This window comes from Channa argus, chromosome 2 (genome assembly GCF_033026475.1).
Source record: "Channa argus isolate prfri chromosome 2, Channa argus male v1.0, whole genome shotgun sequence".
Lineage (NCBI taxonomy): Eukaryota > Metazoa > Chordata > Actinopteri > Anabantiformes > Channidae > Channa > Channa argus.
This window is the reverse complement of record NC_090198.1, coordinates 16,207,120-16,229,183: the sequence shown is the minus strand read 5'-3', so window position 1 is coordinate 16,229,183 and position 22,064 is coordinate 16,207,120. Positions and strand designations below refer to the sequence as shown.

The 22,064-nt window shown below is 38.1% G+C and overlaps 1 protein-coding gene across 1 annotated transcript in view; it reads left to right on the top strand.

Annotated features, from left to right (window-relative positions):
* Window positions 1-22,064, top strand: part of LOC137119576 (E3 SUMO-protein ligase PIAS1-like) — a 46,507-nt gene that overhangs the window by 13,684 nt on the left and 10,759 nt on the right. The window contains exons 2-9 of the mRNA XM_067495862.1: window positions 5,498-5,993; window positions 18,246-18,330; window positions 18,415-18,553; window positions 18,673-18,807; window positions 19,119-19,224; window positions 20,210-20,283; window positions 20,546-20,706; window positions 21,860-21,996. Of these exons, the coding sequence (XP_067351963.1) occupies window positions 5,498-5,993; window positions 18,246-18,330; window positions 18,415-18,553; window positions 18,673-18,807; window positions 19,119-19,224; window positions 20,210-20,283; window positions 20,546-20,706; window positions 21,860-21,996 (1,333 nt within the window). The remainder of the gene's footprint in view (window positions 1-5,497; window positions 5,994-18,245; window positions 18,331-18,414; window positions 18,554-18,672; window positions 18,808-19,118; window positions 19,225-20,209; window positions 20,284-20,545; window positions 20,707-21,859; window positions 21,997-22,064) is intronic.

The window sequence follows — 22,064 nt, the reverse complement described above, 5'->3', positions numbered from 1 at the left end:
AGGTGAGCGTTTAAACAGGTGTTTTAACCTGTATTTCGACATTCAGATTGGTATTTGTGTCCCATTAGTTTTTGAATTTTTCATTATCTTCTACTTTATGAAATCAGCGCTGTCTGTCTGTTTTGAGCCATAAACTGGTGAATTTTATAAAAGAGTTGGTAGCAGAGTCTAAATTCTAGGGCGAATAAAAAGTATTATAAATCATTATGTAAACAAAACTCAGAGCAACAGGTCATTCAGGAAGAATGAGGAGTTTGGGGGGGACACCTGTCCTGAGAGAGAGTGATTGACTGATGGAGGAGAGAAAGGAAAGAGGAGACAGTGAGAACCATTAGCTGTTCATGTGTCTGTGCTCCAACACCACCCGCTCCACTTTTTTCTCTCCTCTATTTGTTTTCCTGCTTTTTTAAGCCAGAGGAATGTTACACATCCGCAGTGTGGTGGAAGAGTGTGTGTGTGTGTGTCTGTGTGTGTGTGTCTGTGTCAGGTTTATGTGAGCCAGTATTTGTGCTTGTGTTAGTGTTTGTCTCTCTTTTGTGTGTGTTTGCTTAGCACAGAAAGTGGCTGGGGAGGTTTTGTGCGTATGTTGGTGTTAAGGTGTGTGTGTGCCTGTGAGTGTTTGTGTGTGTGCGAGGGTGTGCATGTGTGTATGAGTGAAATGGTGGGCAGCCAGTGTCATCATTTTTTTCACATCCCACTCTTTTCCACCTCATGCATTTTTCATGGAACTGGTCATTTATGTCGCCAGCAGGATCCAATGCAGTGTAGAACTCATACAGTGTCTGTGTGTGTGTGTGTTAAGTGTGTGTGTACTGTCCAAGTCTTTGGATTCTAAACAGAAAAATATTGGATTATCAAAATGATTTTTCTGTTAAAAATATCTCTGAACATCGAAAATCAACAGACAGCTGCTGCCTGCATGTTGCACCTGCGATTTAGCTCTGTTGTTATGCAGCAGGAGACATCTGCGTTTGACTGATCTGTTTTTATAACTGCAGTTTAAATCAGAGTTAGATCAGAATTACATTCACATATGGGTGTCTCCCTGATTTTTTTCCCTGAATGAATGTGCCTTTGCCAAATGTCAGTAGTGCAAGGACAAGTCTATGTCCTCACTTGTATTTTTGTCTGTATGTCGCATTCATTGCATTCACTTTGTTGATCCGTGTGTGTATGTGTGTGTGTGTGTGTGTGTGCGCAGGCACCTGTACACAAGATGCAGTGTTTGATGTGTAAACAGCAGCCTCTGCTCTGTCACTTTAAGCGTGTGGAGCTTGGTTGGAGTTCAGGTTGTCTGAAATGTTCCTTTCCATGCAGGAATTTAACAACCTGTGTTTTCCCATAACCTCAATGTCCAATACCCTTGTGTGTAGGAAATAAGTCAACCCAATCGACTGAATAATAAGTTCCAACTATTTTGATAATTAATGAATTTTCTAATTTTTAAAATGAAACAGATGTGTAATAAGTATTTGATTCATCTTATTATTCCAGGCATTTTTAAAGCAAAACTAGTAAAAGACTGTTAGATAGGGTTTTTTTCTCTAATTCTAGTTTCTCCGATTTCTCTTTTCTTTGTCAATTATCAAGTCAAACTAAGTGTTTTTTGACATTTTGTTTGAAGTTAGGGTGTCGCAATATCGATACCTGTATCAGGTATCAGATGTGATACTGCCCTATGTGTGCTGGTACTAATACTTGAAAAACGTAATCTGCACCTGATGTCATGTTAAGGTCATGTTGGCTGAGCAGGTAGGCTGAGTTGGAAAAATTAAAAAGACCATTTTAAACATGTTTAATATTTAGGACTGACATTGGTGACAGATCAGGGACCGTCAAGGGAGATCTGCAGAAACTAGCGCTCTACCCGAAGTTCTCCTTGTGTTATTTTAAGTTATTTTGACCCCATATTACTCTGTTTACTACACAGTCCGTGTTAAAACTCACCCCAAATCTGTGTTCATCTTTTTGTTTTTTGTTTGTTTGTTTTTCAGAGAAAGTTGCTCAGTTTATTAAAATGCAGGTCATCACCATATTTGTTTTGGCAAAAGGTCAAGCGAGAATTTGCGTTCCCACAGAATTTGTGTGTTTGTCTACCTCAGAACTTCCAGTTGTCAGGTGTGTACTCTTTCTAGCCTTGTTCCAGTGTTATGTGGGCATCACTAATTTGAAGACAACATTTTGACATCACCCTGTATAAAATGTGTATATACGTGTGCCATGTTGTTAGGATCCCCCTGTTGTTCAGATGGTGAGTGGAAGGCTGGGTTTTCATTTTTGGTTGTGACTCTGGAACGTGTTGCTACCTAAAGAATAATTTCTTCCTTTTTTTCACAACTCGACATTCTCTATTGGACTCTATAAGTTGTCATGAACAGTTTTACATTTTGACGTGGTATAGACTATTTTAGGAAGCAGTCTAATCAGTTATAGTTTGACCCATTCTTCTGTGATGCTAAAGACAGTCAATGTAAGTAAATGTAAATTTTGCCTCTGGGAACTTAAGGGTTATCTGACATTTTAAAGACTGAACAATTTAGAAAATAAAGAAATTAATAATGGATATAACTGTCATTTCAGTCCTAATCCTGAAGCCTTAGTAACAGGTACTTGTTTCCATGGTTTGCATTGTTGTGTGCGTTGTGTGTTTTTGTTTTTTTTTTCACATTTTCCATTTACTGCCTACATCTGTGCTGTATTTACTAAGGCTTCAACTAACAATTATTAACTAACATCACGGCATTGCATATCTGAATGTTCCATGATCATATGGCTTGTTTTTCTGACCAGTTCCTCAAGATCATAAGATATTTAGGAAATTAGCTTTTGTGTTTTTCCTTCAGCTTTTTTTTGTGTTGTAGTTGTCCTTGTGGTGTGATGTTACTTTAGTTTGATTGAAAACAAACATACAGTGGTACTGGAAATGTATATTGTATTACCACTGTATCAGCCCTAACATCTAATTACGGAAACTTATCATGAAGAATAGTAATCTGTATCAACAGTTACATATTACATTATAGTTCAATAGAAGGCAGCTAAAACAATGACAAAGGTTTTGTCTTTATGGGTTGTATTATTATTTGTATTGTTCACAGAACATCATCTTCTGGCTAAAACATGTTGTTGTAATTATCTGAACCTGAACCTGACAGGGAGTTTATGAGTATTTTCTTACCAAACAAGGAATGATTTAATAAATCACTCATGACTTGGTAAGTTATCTCTCATCATCCAAGGTTTATTTATTTGTAGATGATTTCACTATTTCTTTAATGGAAAGAAATAACTCTCCATTCAACTTACATCTTACTTTATTAAACATTTTTACATCTGACCATGCTGCTTGGCTTCAGATTGTTTTAGGTGTTGTGCTGTTATTTAAAGCACGTATTGGTTTGCTGCACTTGCAGGCTGAAAAGTGGATGTGCAAAAGTGAAACATGCTTACCAGTAAACTGCACAACTTTTGGGGGTTTCAGTTCCTTTCCACACTACCGTAAATACTTCTCTATTAATGACACAGTAGAGTTGTGTGGTGGGACCAGGGTGAGAGGTTTCTGTCACACCTGGGCTACTTATGAAAAAGAAGGTTATTATTGACTTTTGATTTTTTTTTTTTTATTGGTGTTCATAGCAAAGTATAAGACAGCAGTGTAATAGGCCTCAGCTCTTTTTCAATGTTGCAGATGTCAGATTTGTGGCTTTGCTGTATTCCTGCAAAAAAAAGATAAAGCAGCAGTGGGGTGAAGTAAAATAGGGGCGGCTGTAGCTCATTTGAGGCAGTAAAGGCAGTCATCCACGGACCACAGGGTCAATGGTTCGATCCCCGGCCCCGGATATATGTCAAAGTGTCTCTGGGCAAGACACATTCCCATCCCCAGCTGTGCAGTGCCAGTCCAAGCCCGTTAGAAATTGGGGAGGGCTAATCGTTGTTAGTGTTGGATTTTAATTAATAAACTGAGGATTGACTGTGAACCCTTTTCCACCCACCTTCACTTTAAGATACTAAGCATGTGTTTCTCTTTCTACTATGTTCTGTATTCAGCTCTGTATATTTGTCACAACAACAATGAAAAAATAATTTGTTGATGTTTTGCTATTGTTGCTAAGCTTCAAACACACCAATACTGACATGATGGTGTGGCTGACAATTAGCAGTTACATTTGACTCTGGTTTGAGGAAGTTGTTCTTGGTTTAGCTTTAGGATTTTCAAGAAATGAAATTACATAAAAACGCTTCTTAGTTGTTTCCTCTACTGAGCATCTTCCACCCCAGAGTTCTTCTCTATCTGTGTACTTCCTCATATTCTAGCATCTTAGCTCACAACAGGGATGTGCCCAGTATCCTCACACATCTAGAGCAGACAGTGCCTTGCTCAAGGGCACATGAAATATTAATGAGCTACGTTTTTGCTGCTTTATTCTTAGTTAGATGTAGTAATGCAGCAGTAGAATTTTAACATTTGGCGCAACAGCCGTGTGTTATTGATGCAGCTTTGTGTTCACTAGTCTGGGGTTTTAAATGTTTAAACAGCTGCAGGAAGTGTTAAGTTAGAACATCCAACGTTATAACTGATCTTTGATGAATTCCACCTGGCAGTAGAAGTGAGTGTAGATACAGATTAGGATAAGTGATTTGGTTAGAAGAAGCATTATTGAACCTTGTTGAATGATTAGATACTGTTGGGAACCCCCCTCCTCCATACCCTTCCCACACCATGTGACTGGTTTCATTGTTTGTAATTATTAGAATTGTATATTTTTTACTGTTGGAAGCTACAGCCCTTTTGATGGAGTCCAACACATTTACTCATATCAAATAATTTGTGAAAATTGTTGTTTGTGAAAATTGTTTGGTGTGTTTAATATTTTGGAATGTATCTTCTCAATTAAACAAATAATTGTTAATTGGATTATTATCAATTAAAAATATTGTCTTAAAATTAGCATTCATGGTTGTCTTTGAGAGCCTCTCGTACCCCTTCACCCAGCTTTCGTAACAACTAAAAACACATTTGATCTGAGATAAATGCAGACAGCAGTTTTTCCCATGCTCTTGCTGCAGCAACCATCCCACTATCCCCCAGGGAGGCACCGCCTCATCCTCATGTTGAGCCCTAGGTTGAGCCAGGGAAAATCCTTTGGTATATAAAGTTTTTTTTATTAATCTATAATAGAAAAACTGTGCATTTATTGAACACTGACTAATGCCTCCTGTTGTCAGTGGTTTGCGTGGTCTGCAGCAACTGATACAGCTTATAGGTTGTCCTTCACAGTTTGGAAAGTTTAGGTGTGCTAACTGGTAGGCCTGTGAAGATAACTAAAATGCCTTATTTTGCGACCATTTTCCTAAGACTTTGTGATTCATATTGTGAGGTTTAAAGCTTTATATAGCAAATTTGGGCAAAATTCACATTACCTAGTTTTGTTTAATATTGGTGTTTCATAAGACTCCCTCTCATCTTCCTCCCTCTCATCTCCTATCTCTGACACAGCAAATGGTGATGAGCCTGCGAGTGTCGGAGCTGCAGGTGCTGCTGGGCTACGCTGGGCGCAACAAGCACGGACGCAAGCATGAGCTGCTGACCAAGGCACTGCATCTGCTGAAGGCTGGCTGCAGCCCCGCTGTGCACATGAAGATTAAAGAGCTGTACAGACGACGGTTTCCTGCCAAAATGGTATCCCACTCAGAGCTAGCCCTGCCTGGACCGCACCACCCAGCCACAGCTGGAGTGGTTGGAGGGGGGGGTGCAGCACTTCCCGCTGGTCTGACACAGTTGGCATATGAGGGTCATGCTGGTCACGGTGGAGCCCCATCACCCGCAGCCCTGCTGCCCCTCTCACTGCTCGGCCCTGGGAAACATGAATTGACCGGTCTTATGCACCACCTTCCCACCTCAGCCACGCTGCATCCGGTCCACCCAGACGTCAAACTCCAGAGGCTACCTTTCTACGACATGCTGGATGAACTTATCAAGCCAACCAGTTTAGGTGAGAAAATGTTTGTGACTCTTGTTTTGTGTGAGGGGCATTGCATTCAAGGGAATAATGCTAAACGAACCCATTTCATCTCTATTTTTGTGCTATAATCTGCAGATTGGCTTTAAGAAGCACTACAGAAAGTTTCAGCTCATTTTTATGTCCAGCCCACCACTTAAATCTTTCGGGTTGGCCTGAGCAAAATCATTAGTACCCTTTAAAATGGTGGTAATTAAGTAAATTCCAGAGATTTTTCAAGACTATAGTTTTGGATTAGGATCATAGTTGTCTTCAGTCTCATTAAGCCTATTTAAATGAACAAAATTCCTCATTGTTCTGTTTGCTTTTAATGAATACAATGGATGTGGGTAAGATAAAGAAATGAAGAAACTTGTCTTCGGAGATAAGGTAGAAAATAATTGGTCAACATAATAGCTCCAAGCAGGCTAATGTTTTAGTGACCACAGTTATTACATTTTTTACAAGTTTAAGTCAGCATCCCCACTTGTGGTTGGCCAGTGGAAAATTTACCCCAGATTGAACAGAATGATATTGGTTCAGCTCCATGTTCTCAGAAGAAAACATATGCTTTCAAAGACATAACCATCTTCCCCACTGTGAAAAATGAAGGAGGCTCAGTTATGGGGCTTGTATGCTTGGTGCAGGGAACAATAAAATCAGAACATAGTTGAGGCATTCAGGAGGGACACATACTCCTCAGTGTCAGAAATCTTTGTTTCAGATGTAGGTTGTGGCTCTCTCAACAGGATAATGACCCAAAAAGATATAAAAATACCAGGAATTAACTAGAAGAAAATATTAAACAGCAGTGAACTACTATGACTCCTAATGAACGAAGCTGAAGTCGTCTATCAAAACTCCTCCAGTTCTCTCATTAATGATGTCTGTTCTATTTTCAGTTGATGTATTATTTTAAATAATAGGTAACAACTTAAAAGCATCCTGCCTGCTATATTAAATGTGGAATACAGAAGAGTGCACACAAAGAACTTTCAGTTTAGTTTAACATGTCTATAACTGTAACATGCTAATTATATGTCAAATCTCTCACTCTCAATATGTTGTCTTTCTATATCTTTTTTCAAACTATACACAACATTTGAAAAAGTTAATAATAGCAAATTATTCTCAGCAGAAAACATGGCAGTCACCACAGACAAAGTTGACATTTGCCAGTGCTGGCGTTGTGCTGCCTACTAATATGTTTTGACAAATCCTCGCAAGTTCCTGCAAAAATATGTTTTGCACATTTACCGCCTGTCTGCTCTATCGGTTCAGAGCAGACAGAGGCCACAGCTGGCTCCAAAGGGTTGTTAGTTAAAATATTAAAGGGTTGCCTTCATCTGAAAAAAGAAAGAATGCTCAAGTATTTTCTTCTTTAGATTATTTTCACAAACATTATTTAATTGTGGTTGTATTTGCTCAAATGTGTATTGAAGGACAAAAGAGCTTAACTTTAGTAACAAGCTTGCTACAAGTTTTTATTTCAATGCTATTTTTGTATGAACTGAAAATATTTTATTGTGCAAATGTATTTATAGAACCAATTTATAACCACTTGGAGCCACTAATATAAGTTAATTATTGCATGTAGACCATCAAATACAGCAACATATGTTGACAGCATTTTTCTACACAAAGTTGCATTTTATGGCAAATTAAGGGATCATCCATCCATCCATTATCTGTCACCGCTTATCCTATGTGGCTCGGGGGGGCTGGAGCCCATCCCCGCTGCCATCGGGCGTGAGGCGGGGCACACCCTGGACAGATTGCCAGTCCATCGCAGGGTCACAGAGAGACGTACAACAGACAACCATTAACACTCACATTCAAACCAATGGGCATGTTCATATTAATATAGAAAAACTACAGAATTGCCCTTTAAGTGGATAGTAAGAGGCCAAGCAACTCTGCTATAAGGAATCTCACAACAGCAGTTGAACAGCATGGCCCTGTAGCTGTGCTCCTCTGTCTCCATCACGTCTTCACTTCCTGTGGTGACACAGCACACACTGCATCAGGCAGGTGTTGTTTTTTGTTCATAAGTTGTAAAAATCACTTTTTGTTTACAGATATATGTTACATCACCCATAAATGAGAAAAAGGGAAACCAAAAACCACAAACATTGTGTGGTCTTGTAAGGTGCTAATTCTCAAAGCAAGGAGCTGACTGAGAAAACTGTTTGTCAGTGTCTCTAATAGATTAATTCACACAAGCATCATGCCCTTCATGCAGCCTGCCCTTTAATTCACTACTTAAAAGACTTTTAATCTTGGTCAGATTTGTCGTTATATTAGCTGTGCATCCAGCATTAGCCTGCATTTAGCATAAAACACTTTTTGGGCTCTGGAATATATTGCAAATATATGGAAATGTCTACATTTTCCTACATTAGCATTTTAATGGAGTAAGAGGCCATCTCATGATTAATTTGCCTGCAGATGCATGCACAAACACAGCGCCTGCAGCTCTGTCATCACACCATCTTTCTCCCTCTCCCTTTCTCACTCTATCCATTTCCTGAACATGTCCCTTCCCTCTGTGGCTCCTCTCACTCTTCCTCCATCTTCCATCCCCACTTGGTCTCTGCGGCCATCCTCGGATAAAATTTGCATGCAAAGTGATGAAATCACACAGGCATACACCTGTGCCCACAGAACACACCCTCCGCTCATTTGAATCTGAATCAAACACTCACACAATCTGATGCGCGCACACATGTCTGCACATACAGTACTTTGAAAACACAAATGTAGTTGCCAATAAATAATTCATGTTGATTGTATTGTTCTCACAAAACCAGACAGAGAGAAAGGATGAGTGAGAGGAGGAAAAATCTAGAGAAGGCTTGAACATTACACCAAACTGAATGCTTCATTTTGTCTTAAAATATGAATCTCAGTTGCAGCTTGGAACTCATGACCCTGATTATTCAAATAATAATGGAGGCAATGAAGGTAATGAAACTACTTCTTTAATTGTAATACCCCCCTCATGGGAGAACTTTTCTTTTGCCTTAAGACAGCTGTGGTCTTCTCACTCACATTTCACTGACTGTCTCTTCTCTGCTTGTTTATTTTCTCTGATCTTCTGATTACTCTTTAGTCCCTCTCCCTCTCCCTCCCCCATTGTTGTTGCTTCTCCTGTTGTTTTGCCTCTTGGTTCTCTCTCCCTCAATCTTATTTTTTTCCTTAGTCCCTTGCCCCATTTGCTCCTTCGCCGGTAACTTTTTTGGTTGGAAAAAGATTAATTGTATGAAATGTATGTACTTGACCAGGTTTCTAACAAGGTTTTAACAAGAGCACAAGTGAAGCACATCTGAACTGCAGGTTATTAAAAAGAAAAACTTGTCTGCATGTAAAACCTTTATTTATTTTGCTTTGTTTTAATTTGGTGTAATATAAGACAAACAAAAAAGTTGGACAGTATACTTTACTTCATAATGTGTTGCACAAGCTACAGCTAACAAAAAATAAACATCCGATCTAATTTAATCTGCAAACTGCAAATTCACTTCCAAGTGAACTCTGTTCACAACTTGTGAAGGAAAGAGCCGGGGTCAGTTACAACAAACATGACAGGTAGAAAACACTCCTACGCCAAAACATAAATATGGAAGTTGCAGTGATATGGTAGCTTAGTGAGACTGTTTTATATAAGTCTCAGCTAAACTTTGTGGGACATTTTTGCACAAAATGAGGGCTGTGCATTTTGGCTCAGATTACAGATTACAAATAGTGTTCCACGTGAAATTGAATTGTTTAATAAAAATAGACAGATATAGTGACCAAAACATATTTTCACATACACACCATACAGGTTTCCTATTATTGTCTTAAAACCAGCTTAAAATCTAGCATTTTTGCACCTCATACCAAGGTTTGTGGGTTTTTTGTAAGAGGCCTTAAGTAGGGTCTGTAGTTAAAATAAAATAAAATTCATTCATAAACACTTTCCTCACAGTATTTTTGAGGTTTTACATGTTTTGCAAAAATGGGGTGCTAACAAGTGGCTGAATGAGCCTAGAGAGATTGTCACAAACAATAAATGCCATTGTGTCAGACACAGACACTCATCTACTCACTGTTTGTAATTTGCGAATACTATAAGAAAAAAGGCTTTGATGGAAGTTAGTGTGGTAAAAAAAAACATTGGAAGTTTATTAATGGTGAGAAAGTCGTGTGACAGTGGTGTAGTTTGTTTATAGCTTAACAGTAGCTTTTTCTTCTGGTGGTTGAATTTAGGCTTCATAAATTATAAAGTGGTATGGTAAAGATTAGCTTTCATGGAGATGTTAGGCAAATTTCTGAGTTTGCCTAACAAAATATGTCATCCTTACAGCAGATTAGACAGTTCAAATGTTGCACCTCCGGTTGATGAGTGTTGGGTAGACATGGGATTCCCGATCAACTCCGTGTACATTCATTTTTACAGTAACGGAGGCATTGTGATTCATGCTCTCTGGTCTTGTGCCTTGATTTCTCAGTAACCTGGTTTCTAGTGTACATGCAAACATTGTTATTGTGACTCTCACTCTCACTTTCACCCCAGTCATTATCCATTTGCTCCTTCCTGTGCTTTCTGCTGAGTCCTGCCACTCTGAATGAGATATAGGTTAGTTAGCACTGCCAGTCTAAAATGGTCATCAGTCTCTGCTGCACCAGCTACTCCCTTATTTCCATTGCAGCCTCACTGGTTGAACTTCAATCTGTCTGCATCATTATCCATCCTCCATAGAGAACTATGCCTCTCATTATGGATATCATTGTGCTGCACATGCATTATACATTATTTAATCACCATATCTTCAGGAAAAGGATACAAGCCCGTTTTGCATTTGATGAGCATCTCATATATAATGGTTTGTTACATTGTAAAATTGCTGTGATATTCATACATTAATACACTATGTGGTAAAAACTGTCTAATCAAGCATTTTGAACATTTCCTTCTTCAAAGATGCATTAGTCCAGGGTTTTATTTTTGTACACTGTATCTTGAAAACCTATAAGAAAACTTTGTTGGACTTTCCATTTCCATTTACAGTTTTTTACTGCTTCTTTAGACAGTAGGACCAAGTTTTTTTATCTTTCAATGTTTTAATTTTTCAGGACCCCCAGAAAATAAAACATCTATATAAATATACAATTTAGTTTGGTGCCAATTCACTCATGTCAGCATGGTATTGTCTGCTGCTGTAGTTATACTGTGAACATAGTAACTTTTTAACTAGAAATACTTAATACAAACATCTCCTAACAAAACAGTCTATTTAAAGGGGATTGTTGTATCTGACACACCAAGCCGACTGTTAGGCAGTGTTGGGCGTTTCCCTCTAGTCAGTCCTAGTTGGCGTTTTTTTCGGCTGATTCAGTATGTTTATTTGTTGTCAGCCATTTATTTGTTGTCATTGAAAGAGCCCACTTGGCTCTCTTCTTTGCAATTTGTCCTAGCACCACTTCTCAGTACAGGTAAAACCTGTGTAAGCTGACGCAGCAGTTGAACTTCCCTAAGTTTACTTTGCTAATTGAATGATTCATAATTTTTGCTTTAAATTTTTTTTTGCAACTTACAATCAAAAACCCAAATATGTTGATTTTACACACAGTGTACACCAAAACTTATTGCCAAAATTGTGTCATTTTCATACTATAACTAATTATGTTCCAACAGATAGTGTTTAAAAATGCACATTACACATCTGAGTGTCTCTCGAGCAGCCACAAATAAATTGACTTCATTATGACTAAATTTCACATGCAGTGTTTTCAAAACTCTTAAATTTCAACATTGAATAATTCTGTGCTGCTTAGGCTGTATTTAGAAGTTTTCTCTCATAATCTGTAACTAGCAGTACATAAAGCACAACCCGAGTCACAACATTTTGAAAACATATGTACATTAATATAGCCACAATGCCAGTATTTGCAGACGCATTTATAACAACACAGTCCTCAAACCCTCTAGGCCTGATTCAGTCATTTTACCTCAGAAAGATTATTACAGAAACACTGTACTAATATGTACCACCAAACAAAATCTTGATCTTCCAGTCACTTGATCTGCAGTTTAAATTTAATCACTTCCATTCGAGTTTGGCACCTGTCCACTTTTTGCCCAAACTATTTTCTTATGTACTGCATCACTCGTTATAATACCACTTTTTAGTTCTGTCCCTCATAAAATCAGATTATAATTCAGTCAATAAACCAAACCAAAAAAAAAGTTTCTGTGACTTTCTTTTTCTTTACTGCTATACTCTTTACTCCAGTTAATTGGCTGGTACTGCTGTTTTACACTGAGACACTTTCTGGGGTTCAGAAGCAGAAACTCCTTCAGTTCTCATGAAGGGTTTAATGTGGAACATCTGTAGGAAGTGCTGAAATTAATTACCAGCACCCTGATTTCAACAAAGCAAAGTACAATTAGTCTTGAACTATTGAATCTTTTGAATAACTATTTGACTTCTAGCTGCTATGGGACATTTTGTTGTAAAGTTAGTAAATGGTGTACTCTGTCTCATCTCAAGAGTAGCTAAGCAACATCAGGTCAGTGACTAACAGATACACACCTTTGATTATTTCATTTCATTATCTGTCATAGAGTGGCAAATTAGCACAAGCAGGATGTCAGATGTCACATAATCCATAGGTCATGACGTGTGTCCTGAGTGTCCTTGTGTCCTTGATCAAGCACATTTGTTTTGCCCTTGCTTTGGCAAGCAAAGGCATATCTTCGAGGGAATTAGTCAAGATAATATATCATACACACTATTATCTGTGTACAACAGGTTCTGGTTGTAATGTTCCCAATAATTGACAGTACATAAGACAGTAGCATCTCTTCACTCACCATCAAAACACAGCCTAAGCTTTGCTGCTCATTGTCTGACCCCCTCATGATCCCAAGCAAATTCCTTATCTCACTTCAAACAACTCAGCCTTCTCACACAAATGAACATCAACAAAGGAGCCCTGGCTCCTCTGAACTATAAACACGCTCCACAAAATGCCTTCTATCTCTGTGAGCATATTAAATCAGCATTATTTTCTTCTAAACCTCAGTTGGTGCATCATCATCATCCCCACAAGCTGCCTGATTAGAAAAACCAGAACGCTGATCATAAATCTCAACATTTGTCCCTGTTTTTGCTGACCTCAAACATAAGCAAAACTGGTCTTTCCACTGTTGCCAAAGATTTTTAATGTTGCTCATAGTGTGTTTTATGCAACACTGACTCAGACGTGTTATTATATATCATAAAGCCAGCTCTAAAGATGTGCCTTGCAAGGTATATACATTGATATAGATTGCAGGACCAGCTGGCAGACTGAGAAAATTTAATGCCAGGCTAGGCAGTCCTGTAAATACACTGGAATGCATTAATGAGCCCTGTCAATATGTAACTGTACAACAATGTCGTGCACATAATAAAGGGTAATCACTGCTGTTAAGAGAAGGTGAAGTAACATTTCAGGAAACTTTGTAATTGTCAGTAAGTGTGGGTGTAACGTCAGCATCTGACCTATTGTGATGGATCCTCCTAGAATTGTAGGTTTGAATTTGAGTGACACTGAAAGGAATTTGGTCTTTGTTCTGCCTGTGAATGCTGTATGTTGTGTTTGTTCATATACTGTATGTGTGACTGTCTTTGTGCGCCGGTGTTTGTGCTTGAGTGTGTGTGTGTGTGTGTGTGTGTGTGGGTGTGTGTGTCTGTGGTGCACCAAACAGCGAAAAAGTAGCTAAGCCACTAACAAGTTAATAAATTCCAGCTGGGTTTTGTTGTGCTGAAGACAGGCTATAGAGCCGAGCACATTCTCTGCAGCTTAGCTCACACGTCTCCTCTTCAAACCAGAACTAAACCCAGAATCAGAGCTTTTCTATGGTTTTTACTGAATGCAGGGCCCAAATCATCGCAGTAATAATAATCATTCCTTCCATACTAATAGGCAGTGGTAGCTTGTAGGCATTGGTAGTTTGTAGCCACAAGCAAGCTTGTTGATAGGTTCTCCCATATTTCCACTATGAGATACAATGATATAATACATACAGCTGGGTTTCAGTGTAGCTGTGGGAGCGAAAAAAAAAATCTCTGTAATATAACGAGTGCCTTGAGACCAGATGTGACCACACTGGCTCAGAATGTGCAGGGTACAAAGTCTTGTTTTATCTCATAGATTACTAACAGGCTTTTTTCTGTGCCAAACATTATTGTTATAGCTCAAAGTTAAAATTAGTCTATTGTCCATAGCACTTGGTTAATTTCATTCAGTATTTGAGTATAAAAATTGGCCCCATAGTGTCTCCTGTGTTTGTACATGCCTTTTCAGAAAAGTATGCTTTATGTATTAGTGTAGGTAATGATCTATAGCAGGGGTCACCAACCTTTTTGAAACTGAGAGCTACTTCTTGGGTACTGATTAATGCGAAAGGCTACCAGTTTAATATGCACTTTTGAAATAACAAATTTGCTCAATTTACCGTTAATTATATGTTATTAATAATAATTAATTAAATTAATGATATTCATCTATGTGAAGACACGGATCATGTTAATTATTTCTCACAATAACTTTCATATGTGATTTTAAAAAGAATAGCAGCAAAAAAATTAGATGCAGCTCATTGGTAAATGGTGCTATGGTGAGATTTTTTTTAGAACAGGCCCAATGGCTACTCATGTGGTCTTTGTGGGCTACCTGGTGGTGACCCCTGATCTATAGTGACTAGGCTATGAATGAAATCACGATAGCCTGTTTTCTTTTTTGCTATAGAGTGATGTTTTTTGTTTTTTTTGGAGGAATATAAACAACAAGTTTTCTTTTTTAATTTCAACACAAAAGCGAAACTACTAAAGTAATAAGTAGCTTGACATCCTCAAATATATCCTTATTCGCTTTCTTGCTATGAGTTAGGTGATTATATTAATGCATGCAATCTTGTCTCTGTTTTTAATATGACGCTGGAGCTAGCAGGCTGTTAGCTTGGCTTAGCATAAAGCCTGAAAAGCAAAAGACCAACTTGTTGTTTTAACATTTCATTTATTGTGTAACATATTGCAATAGAGGAGTTAGTAGCCAGATTTTGTATTGGCCAAGCTAGGTTTGTTTTTTTTACAGTTTCCATTTTTATTGGTAAATTAGACTAACCAGCTGCTGGTTTTAGATTCAAAATGAACTGAACAACATGAGATAATAATGTTTTAATGATCTTTTATTGTTAGTGTTCACAGTCAGACACAAGCCCAGACACAATAACAGGATGAAGACGTCAGGGATTGGTAGAAAGCCAGATAATGTATCAAGAAGATTTAAAGAAAGTTGTCAATAACAGCCATTTTTAAATCAGATTAATCAATCAATTGAAGTTTGTCATTTGGCAGTCTCTTTCATGAGGCGGCAGGGGCTCAGTTGATAGAGTGGAGGCCTACTGACCTAAGGGAGATTCGGTGATTTGCACCCCGCTCTTCCTGACCACATGTCTAAGTGTCAACCCCCTACAGCCCATCCCCATTCCCAGCTGTGCAGTGCCGGTCCCAAGCACGGTAGAAAATGGGGGGGGGGGGGTTGCATCAGGAAGGGCATCCAGTGTAAAAACTGTGCCAAATCAACATTAGACAAATGATCTGCTGTGGTGACCCTGAACTCCCAGGATAAGCCGAAAGGACAAAAAAATGACTCTCGAAATTCTCTCTTGTCAAGCAACTTACAAGCAATAAGCAAACACCAAGGGTAACCTGGGCCTTTGTGTCTCGCTCAGTTGCACTTCTACATGGGGACAGTATGAAGTGAATTCAAACCACAGACCCTGTGATTGGTTGGCAACGGCTTTTCCAACTGAGCCATAGCTGCCCGTATTTACTAGCAGATGTGTGCCATTAGCTTCCCTGACAACTGTCATCATAGTCATACCACATACATAATAGTATATGGAGTCAGGTCCACTGTATGCTGTCATGATTAAGGAGGGGTCAGAAGATTCGGCTGGACAAAATGTTTTAATCCAAACCAGTAAGAATTGTTCAAATTGACCAAAACATTTAGTTTTTATGCAGAATATGAATTTTGTTTTGTTGGAAAAACAAAACAATCAGGTGTAGTTCCCTTTCAATAATTTTTTTATAAACTTGGCAAAAATATGATTTCTTCTTCTTCTGATGAAGCAAGATTTTAAGTCTGAGTATTTCATGTTCTTTAGTACTACAGATTTCTTATTCTAGAGAGTTTGTTAATCTGCCAGTAACAGAAAACTGCCACAATCTGTAGTTTTATTATCACTGTGTGTAATTTGTAAAACTATTTGTAAATAAAAACACCCTAAAGTTGTGCATTTTCAATAACTAGAGTAAAGACGCCACTGTGGGAGAGCGTTACGTGTTTGTGTGTGTGTGTGTGTGAGAGAGAAAGAGAGGAAGACATCAATCAAAGCTCATTCCAACCTTTCTCATATCATTCTTAACCACACATTGAAACACCAGAAACAAATGCATTGCCAGAGAGAGAGTGAGTTATAGAGTGATGGAGAGATGAGGGGAGAGAGAGAGAGAGAAAGAGAGAGCAATGGAGGACAGAGTGAGAGAGCACTTTCTATTTATAGCCTGTGTGCCCAGAGAGGAGGAAGACTGTTGTTTGAAAGCACATTGGGCGCATATGATTTTGTTCTGCAGTTGGCTTTTCAAAGGATGCAGGGAAAGAAAAGAATACATGACATAAAAACTATACTGCATGTGGGTGGTAAGATGGGTCATTACTGAGAAAATTAATGGTTGTTTAAAGGACAGATGAGAGAAGGAACATGATTGGTCCAGCAATCATCCACAGGAGCTTTAGACTTTGTCCCTCTCAATGCCGTATATGGAGAGACATTACCTTTAAGTACTTTCTTGTGAGTTTATGTGCGTGATCGGGCATGCACACAGATTTTCTGCTTGTGTTTTAAACTGTTGCCTACTGACAGTCGGTAATTAAAGCAACTGTCATGATTTATCTTATCTTTTAGGCCAGAAGATGATAATAACTTTGTATGTGTGTCATATTTTGAAAAACAAAGGAAACAAATGAATATCTCAGCATTTCAAAAATTGATGATACATGGTGTTTACTCACTAGTGTATATTGTTGCATTTATGGGCATTACATGTAAAATATTTTTTCCTTCTGGATTATCATCAGCCTATACAATCTCAACACACATTGCTTTTTCTGCTGTTTTGCTTTAAGAAATTCACTACAAACCTTTGAATGTTGACATTTTTCATTTTTGTTTTGAAACAACGTCAAAAAACACATTAACATATTCCTGTTAGCCCTACATAATGGATCTTGCTAAAATGAGGGAAAACTCAAAGGGTCAGAGGAGAGACTTGTTATGAATAGTACACTGTAATTTTAAACTGATATAACATAATAAATTGAGTTTGAGGTTCATTTTTGACCTTGCCAAGATTTATTCTGTCAACGTAATAAACTTCTGTAGACCAAGAAATACTTCAGCACATAACTCACCGTAAAACGACAAAATATTTGTGTACGTGTTAAACAAGTATGATTCATTCACTTTGAGCAGTGCTGGTTTATTTTGTTACAGACATACAGAGCCAGGTTTGCCGCTTGCCCTTGATTCCAGAGTCTTTGCCAAGCTAATAACCTCACAGCTACTTGATACTGAACTCACGGTTCTGAGTGTGGTATCATGCAGTCACATGCACTTTTCTTGCTATTGCAAACCTGCTGTCTCTTTAATAGAGGCTGAGTCTTTAATAGGACCAGTTATTTCCAGCACCTGTGGGTGGGCCTATAAAAAGCACAGTCACACACACAAACACACACACACACGCACACATATTCTTCTTTATCTTCAACTCAGTGTGAGGTGATCTGGTTTTGGCATCTAGGTGTTCTTTGGCTCTTCATAATTTCATGCATACAACATTCACTTAAAAATAGGGAAGTGACCCACTGACGCCCCGCTATGGATCTACTTCTTCACCTTTTTACCTGATGTTTCATGTTGATCCGTACTTTAAAACAGTTGTTTACTGCACTTTTATGTTGTAATTCTTGGTCACGGTGTTGACAAGAGTTCCTTTTTTTAGTGCCTGGGAGTCACAGATATTTATAACTGGCCTAAATTTTGTCACATTTAAAAAACTTTGTGCATTTAATGTGTATGTTAGAAGGTTAAAAATCATCTTTTTCAGGTACTGAGGATTTCTCTTCTTCCTCTCTGTCTTTCTGCAGCATCAGACAACAGCCAGAGGTTTCAGGAGACTTGTTTTGCCTTTGCATTAACACCACAGCAAGTCCAACAGATCAGCAGCTCAATGTAAGTTGAACTGTTTATGAATAATTTATAATTGTACATGGCTTCTGCAGATGTGCAGTGATAAATCTGCTTCTGTACTCATAGGGACATTTCTGGGACCAAATGTGACTTCTCCGTTCAAGTTCAGTTGCGGTTTTGCCTCTCGGAGACGAGCTGTCCTCAGGAAGACCATTTTCCTCCAAATTTGTGTGTGAAAGTCAATGGGAAACCATGTAACCTGCCGGTGAGGGGCACTGAATTGACCACATGAACATTTTTGTTCTGCTGCTGTATAACTCATTGCCTTTTAACATTCACAGCCAAAAATCTGACTTTCATCCAATATTCATGTCCGTCATTTAGGGATATCTTCCTCCAACCAAAAATGGCGTAGAGCCGAAGCGGCCTAGTCGGCCCATCAACATTACCTCATTGGTCCGATTGTCCACCACTGTCCCGAACACCATTGTGGTGTCGTGGACAGCTGAGATTGGAAGGGTAAGTACCAGAGTTTCACAGTTTCTGACAAGAGTCTCCTAAACCAAAGTGATAAATATATATCTATTAAGTAAATTAATAAACACCTATGTGCTGTGTGACAGTTATGGGAAGAAATAAATTTGTACATTTCTCTTTAGGTGTTTGTGACAAATGTTTTCTTATTATAAATTTTATGTGACATTATGTTTAAAGAATAACTGATCTTTGTTAATTTGCCAAAACTAGTGCACACTAGCCATCATGAGTCAATAGAAAGAACATATATGATGGCAAGCAACATTACTGTGTGTCTTGCTCTGTGCCCACAGAGTTACTCCATGGCAGTATACCTGGTGAAGCAGCAGTCATCCACAGTACTGTTACAGAGACTACGAGCAAAAGGCATCAGAAACCCAGACCACTCCAGAGCACTCAGTAAGAATGTTTTCTTATAAAGCTGCACATGTCCATATGTTTGATCTATTCAGGAACAGGGTTGATCTTGAGTGTGATCAAGCATCGATCTGAAACGAGTGATGCACATTGAATATCAACTTATTTCCACTGCACTTTTCTTTACATTTAAGCTGTAACTTGTTTGATGAAGCAAATCTAGCTAAGGTAGGTGTTGAATATGTATTTTACATTTGGTAGAAATAAATATTACTACATGGTGCTCTTCATGGCAGCAAGGTTGGCAACTTTGTTAAAATCTCAAGAGCCTTAGTTTATTAAAATAATTTTTAATTAAGGTTCATTTTTAATTAATTAAAAGGGATCTACTTTTGCACTTTTTTATTATTTATTATATCTTTTTTAAATGCACTTAAATACATTTCAATACATTTCAATTTAAATATACAATTTTTGTTCTGATGATGAAGAACGTTAGTACTGGCTAAATGTACATTGTTATTGTACTAGGTTTAGTGTAAAGTTTGCATTCCCCTACATGCAGTTTCAATGTAAGGGGGTGCAAACTTAATCCTGAACATAATAACACATTCAGCTTGTACAAATGTTTTTTTGTCATCAGAAGTAAAAGAAGATGGTCAAGTGCATATTAAAAAAACGTTTGCAACCCCGTTATTAATTTATTTGAAAATTAGCTTTAATTAATTGACGATAAAATATTTGTAATAGCTAATTGTATATTAAAAATTATATTGTTAAAAAAGTTTTTTTTGCCATTATAAAATAAGTGGGTTACTAAAGTTTGCACCTGCGTTGGTCATCCCCACACAGAATGAAAAGCTCTTATAATTATTTACAGAATGATGCTTAATCTATGCCTGTGGTTTAACACAAGTCATAAACAAGCAGCTGCCTAAAATAAGACACTGAGCATGTTTTATAAGAATTCATCCTGATGTTTCACTCTCTTTTGCGTGTGTCTGTGTATTTTACCTTTGCTCTGCAGTCAAAGAGAAGCTAACAGCAGACCCAGACAGTGAAATAGCCACGACCAGCCTTCGAGTGTCGCTGCTCTGCCCGGTAAAACACGTTCACTGCTTTTTATGAATTTAAGGCATTGTTTAGAGATTCATTCAAGCCAACACCAACCAGCCATTCTTGTCATGTTTGTCTGTATGCGGCTCAGCATGTCTTCATGCATGTAACTCCTGTTTGTGTACATTATGCCCTATCTTTTATGTGTGGATTTGGCATGTTAATGACATTTTTGCATCCTGTACATTATCCGTCCACACTGTATATGGCATCTTCATGCCCTGAATATGTGTGTGCACACTCACAGCTGGGGAAGATGCGGCTGATGATTCCATGCCGGGCGCTGACATGCTCCCACCTGCAGTGTTTTGATGCCACACTCTACATCCAGATGAACGAGAAGAAGCCCACTTGGGTGTGTCCTGTCTGTGACAAGAAGGCCCCCTATGAGCACCTCATCATTGACGGGTAAAGTCACCTATGCCACCTGGAGCATGGAACAATATTATTTAAACTTGACCTTGAAAACAGGGGTTTAAAAGATAAACTTTTTTCTACATCAAACTGCTGCAGAAACTTGTCTAGTGCTGAGATTATTTATAGGAATTGTTTGACTTTTTGGGAATAATGTTATTCACTTTCTTCCTGGAAGTGTCCACTCAGTTTCAGGAAGTCATATGTGCTTAGCCAAAACCTAGTTTATCAGATAATTTACTGTGAACCTGCAACTTGGCATTTTTACACTGAGGTTTTATACAAATTAAACAAGCAAGATGCAACATGATAATAATTAGCTTTAGATACAGTGTATTTAAAGCTTGATTATTTCCTTTGAACAGAGCCAGATTTCCCATTTCCCTCGGTTTCCAGCTTATATGCCAAAGTAAACTATGGAGGTGCAGACTGTGACTTCATATCCACAAACATGGGAATGATTCATACCCTCTCACCTAATTTTGGAAGGAAAGCTAATTATATTATTTCTAAAAATGATGACCTGTTCCTTTAACTAGATGGATGAACAACTTAAAACTAAGAGGGGAGGGGCACTTCAGTAAAATGTGCTTAAAGTGCTAAATGATGTGCCTTGCAGTCTTTAAAAATCTTTCTTAAATACAGTGAGTTTATTAATCACATTCTTGAATACCTGTCTTTTATTTTTAAAGCTGATTGAAAGAATCTTTGAAAACTTTTATTCTTATTGATAGCTACTTAGATATTTAATAATTTCATAGATATCTAATTTTTTTTGAAGGAAAGACTGCACCTATCTGTACATGATATACTGTGATTTATGTACACTCATACTAAATCTAGAGCTTCACTGAAATGCATTTTTAAATCTCATCATCATCTCAAGGCTTGTTACATATCATACTGGTTTGAAAACACACATATCACCCATTCAGGCTCTTCTAAAGTCTACAGGCTGTCAGTATATAATAATAGATGTTATACATTTTGGTGCAGCACAGTTCCCTATACTGTACACATCCTACCTTTCAGAATTTAATTACAGTAAAAGGTCTTTTCCACCTTGCTCGGTCTATGTTTAAGAAAAAAACAGTTTCTGTTCATTTAAATAGATGTGTTTGTGTTTGACATATACATTTGTTTTCAGGCTTTTTGTGGAGATCCTCAACAGCTGCATGGACTGTGATGAGATCCAATTTAAGGAGGATGGCAGCTGGGCCCCCATGAGGTCCAAGAAGGAAGTGCAGGAGGTCTCCGCTTCTTCTTATAATAACGGGCTAGATGGTAAGACAGGGCATGAGGGACGTATGGGGACAGGGTGCGGCAGGAAGTAGTAAGGTTAGTTTTACATA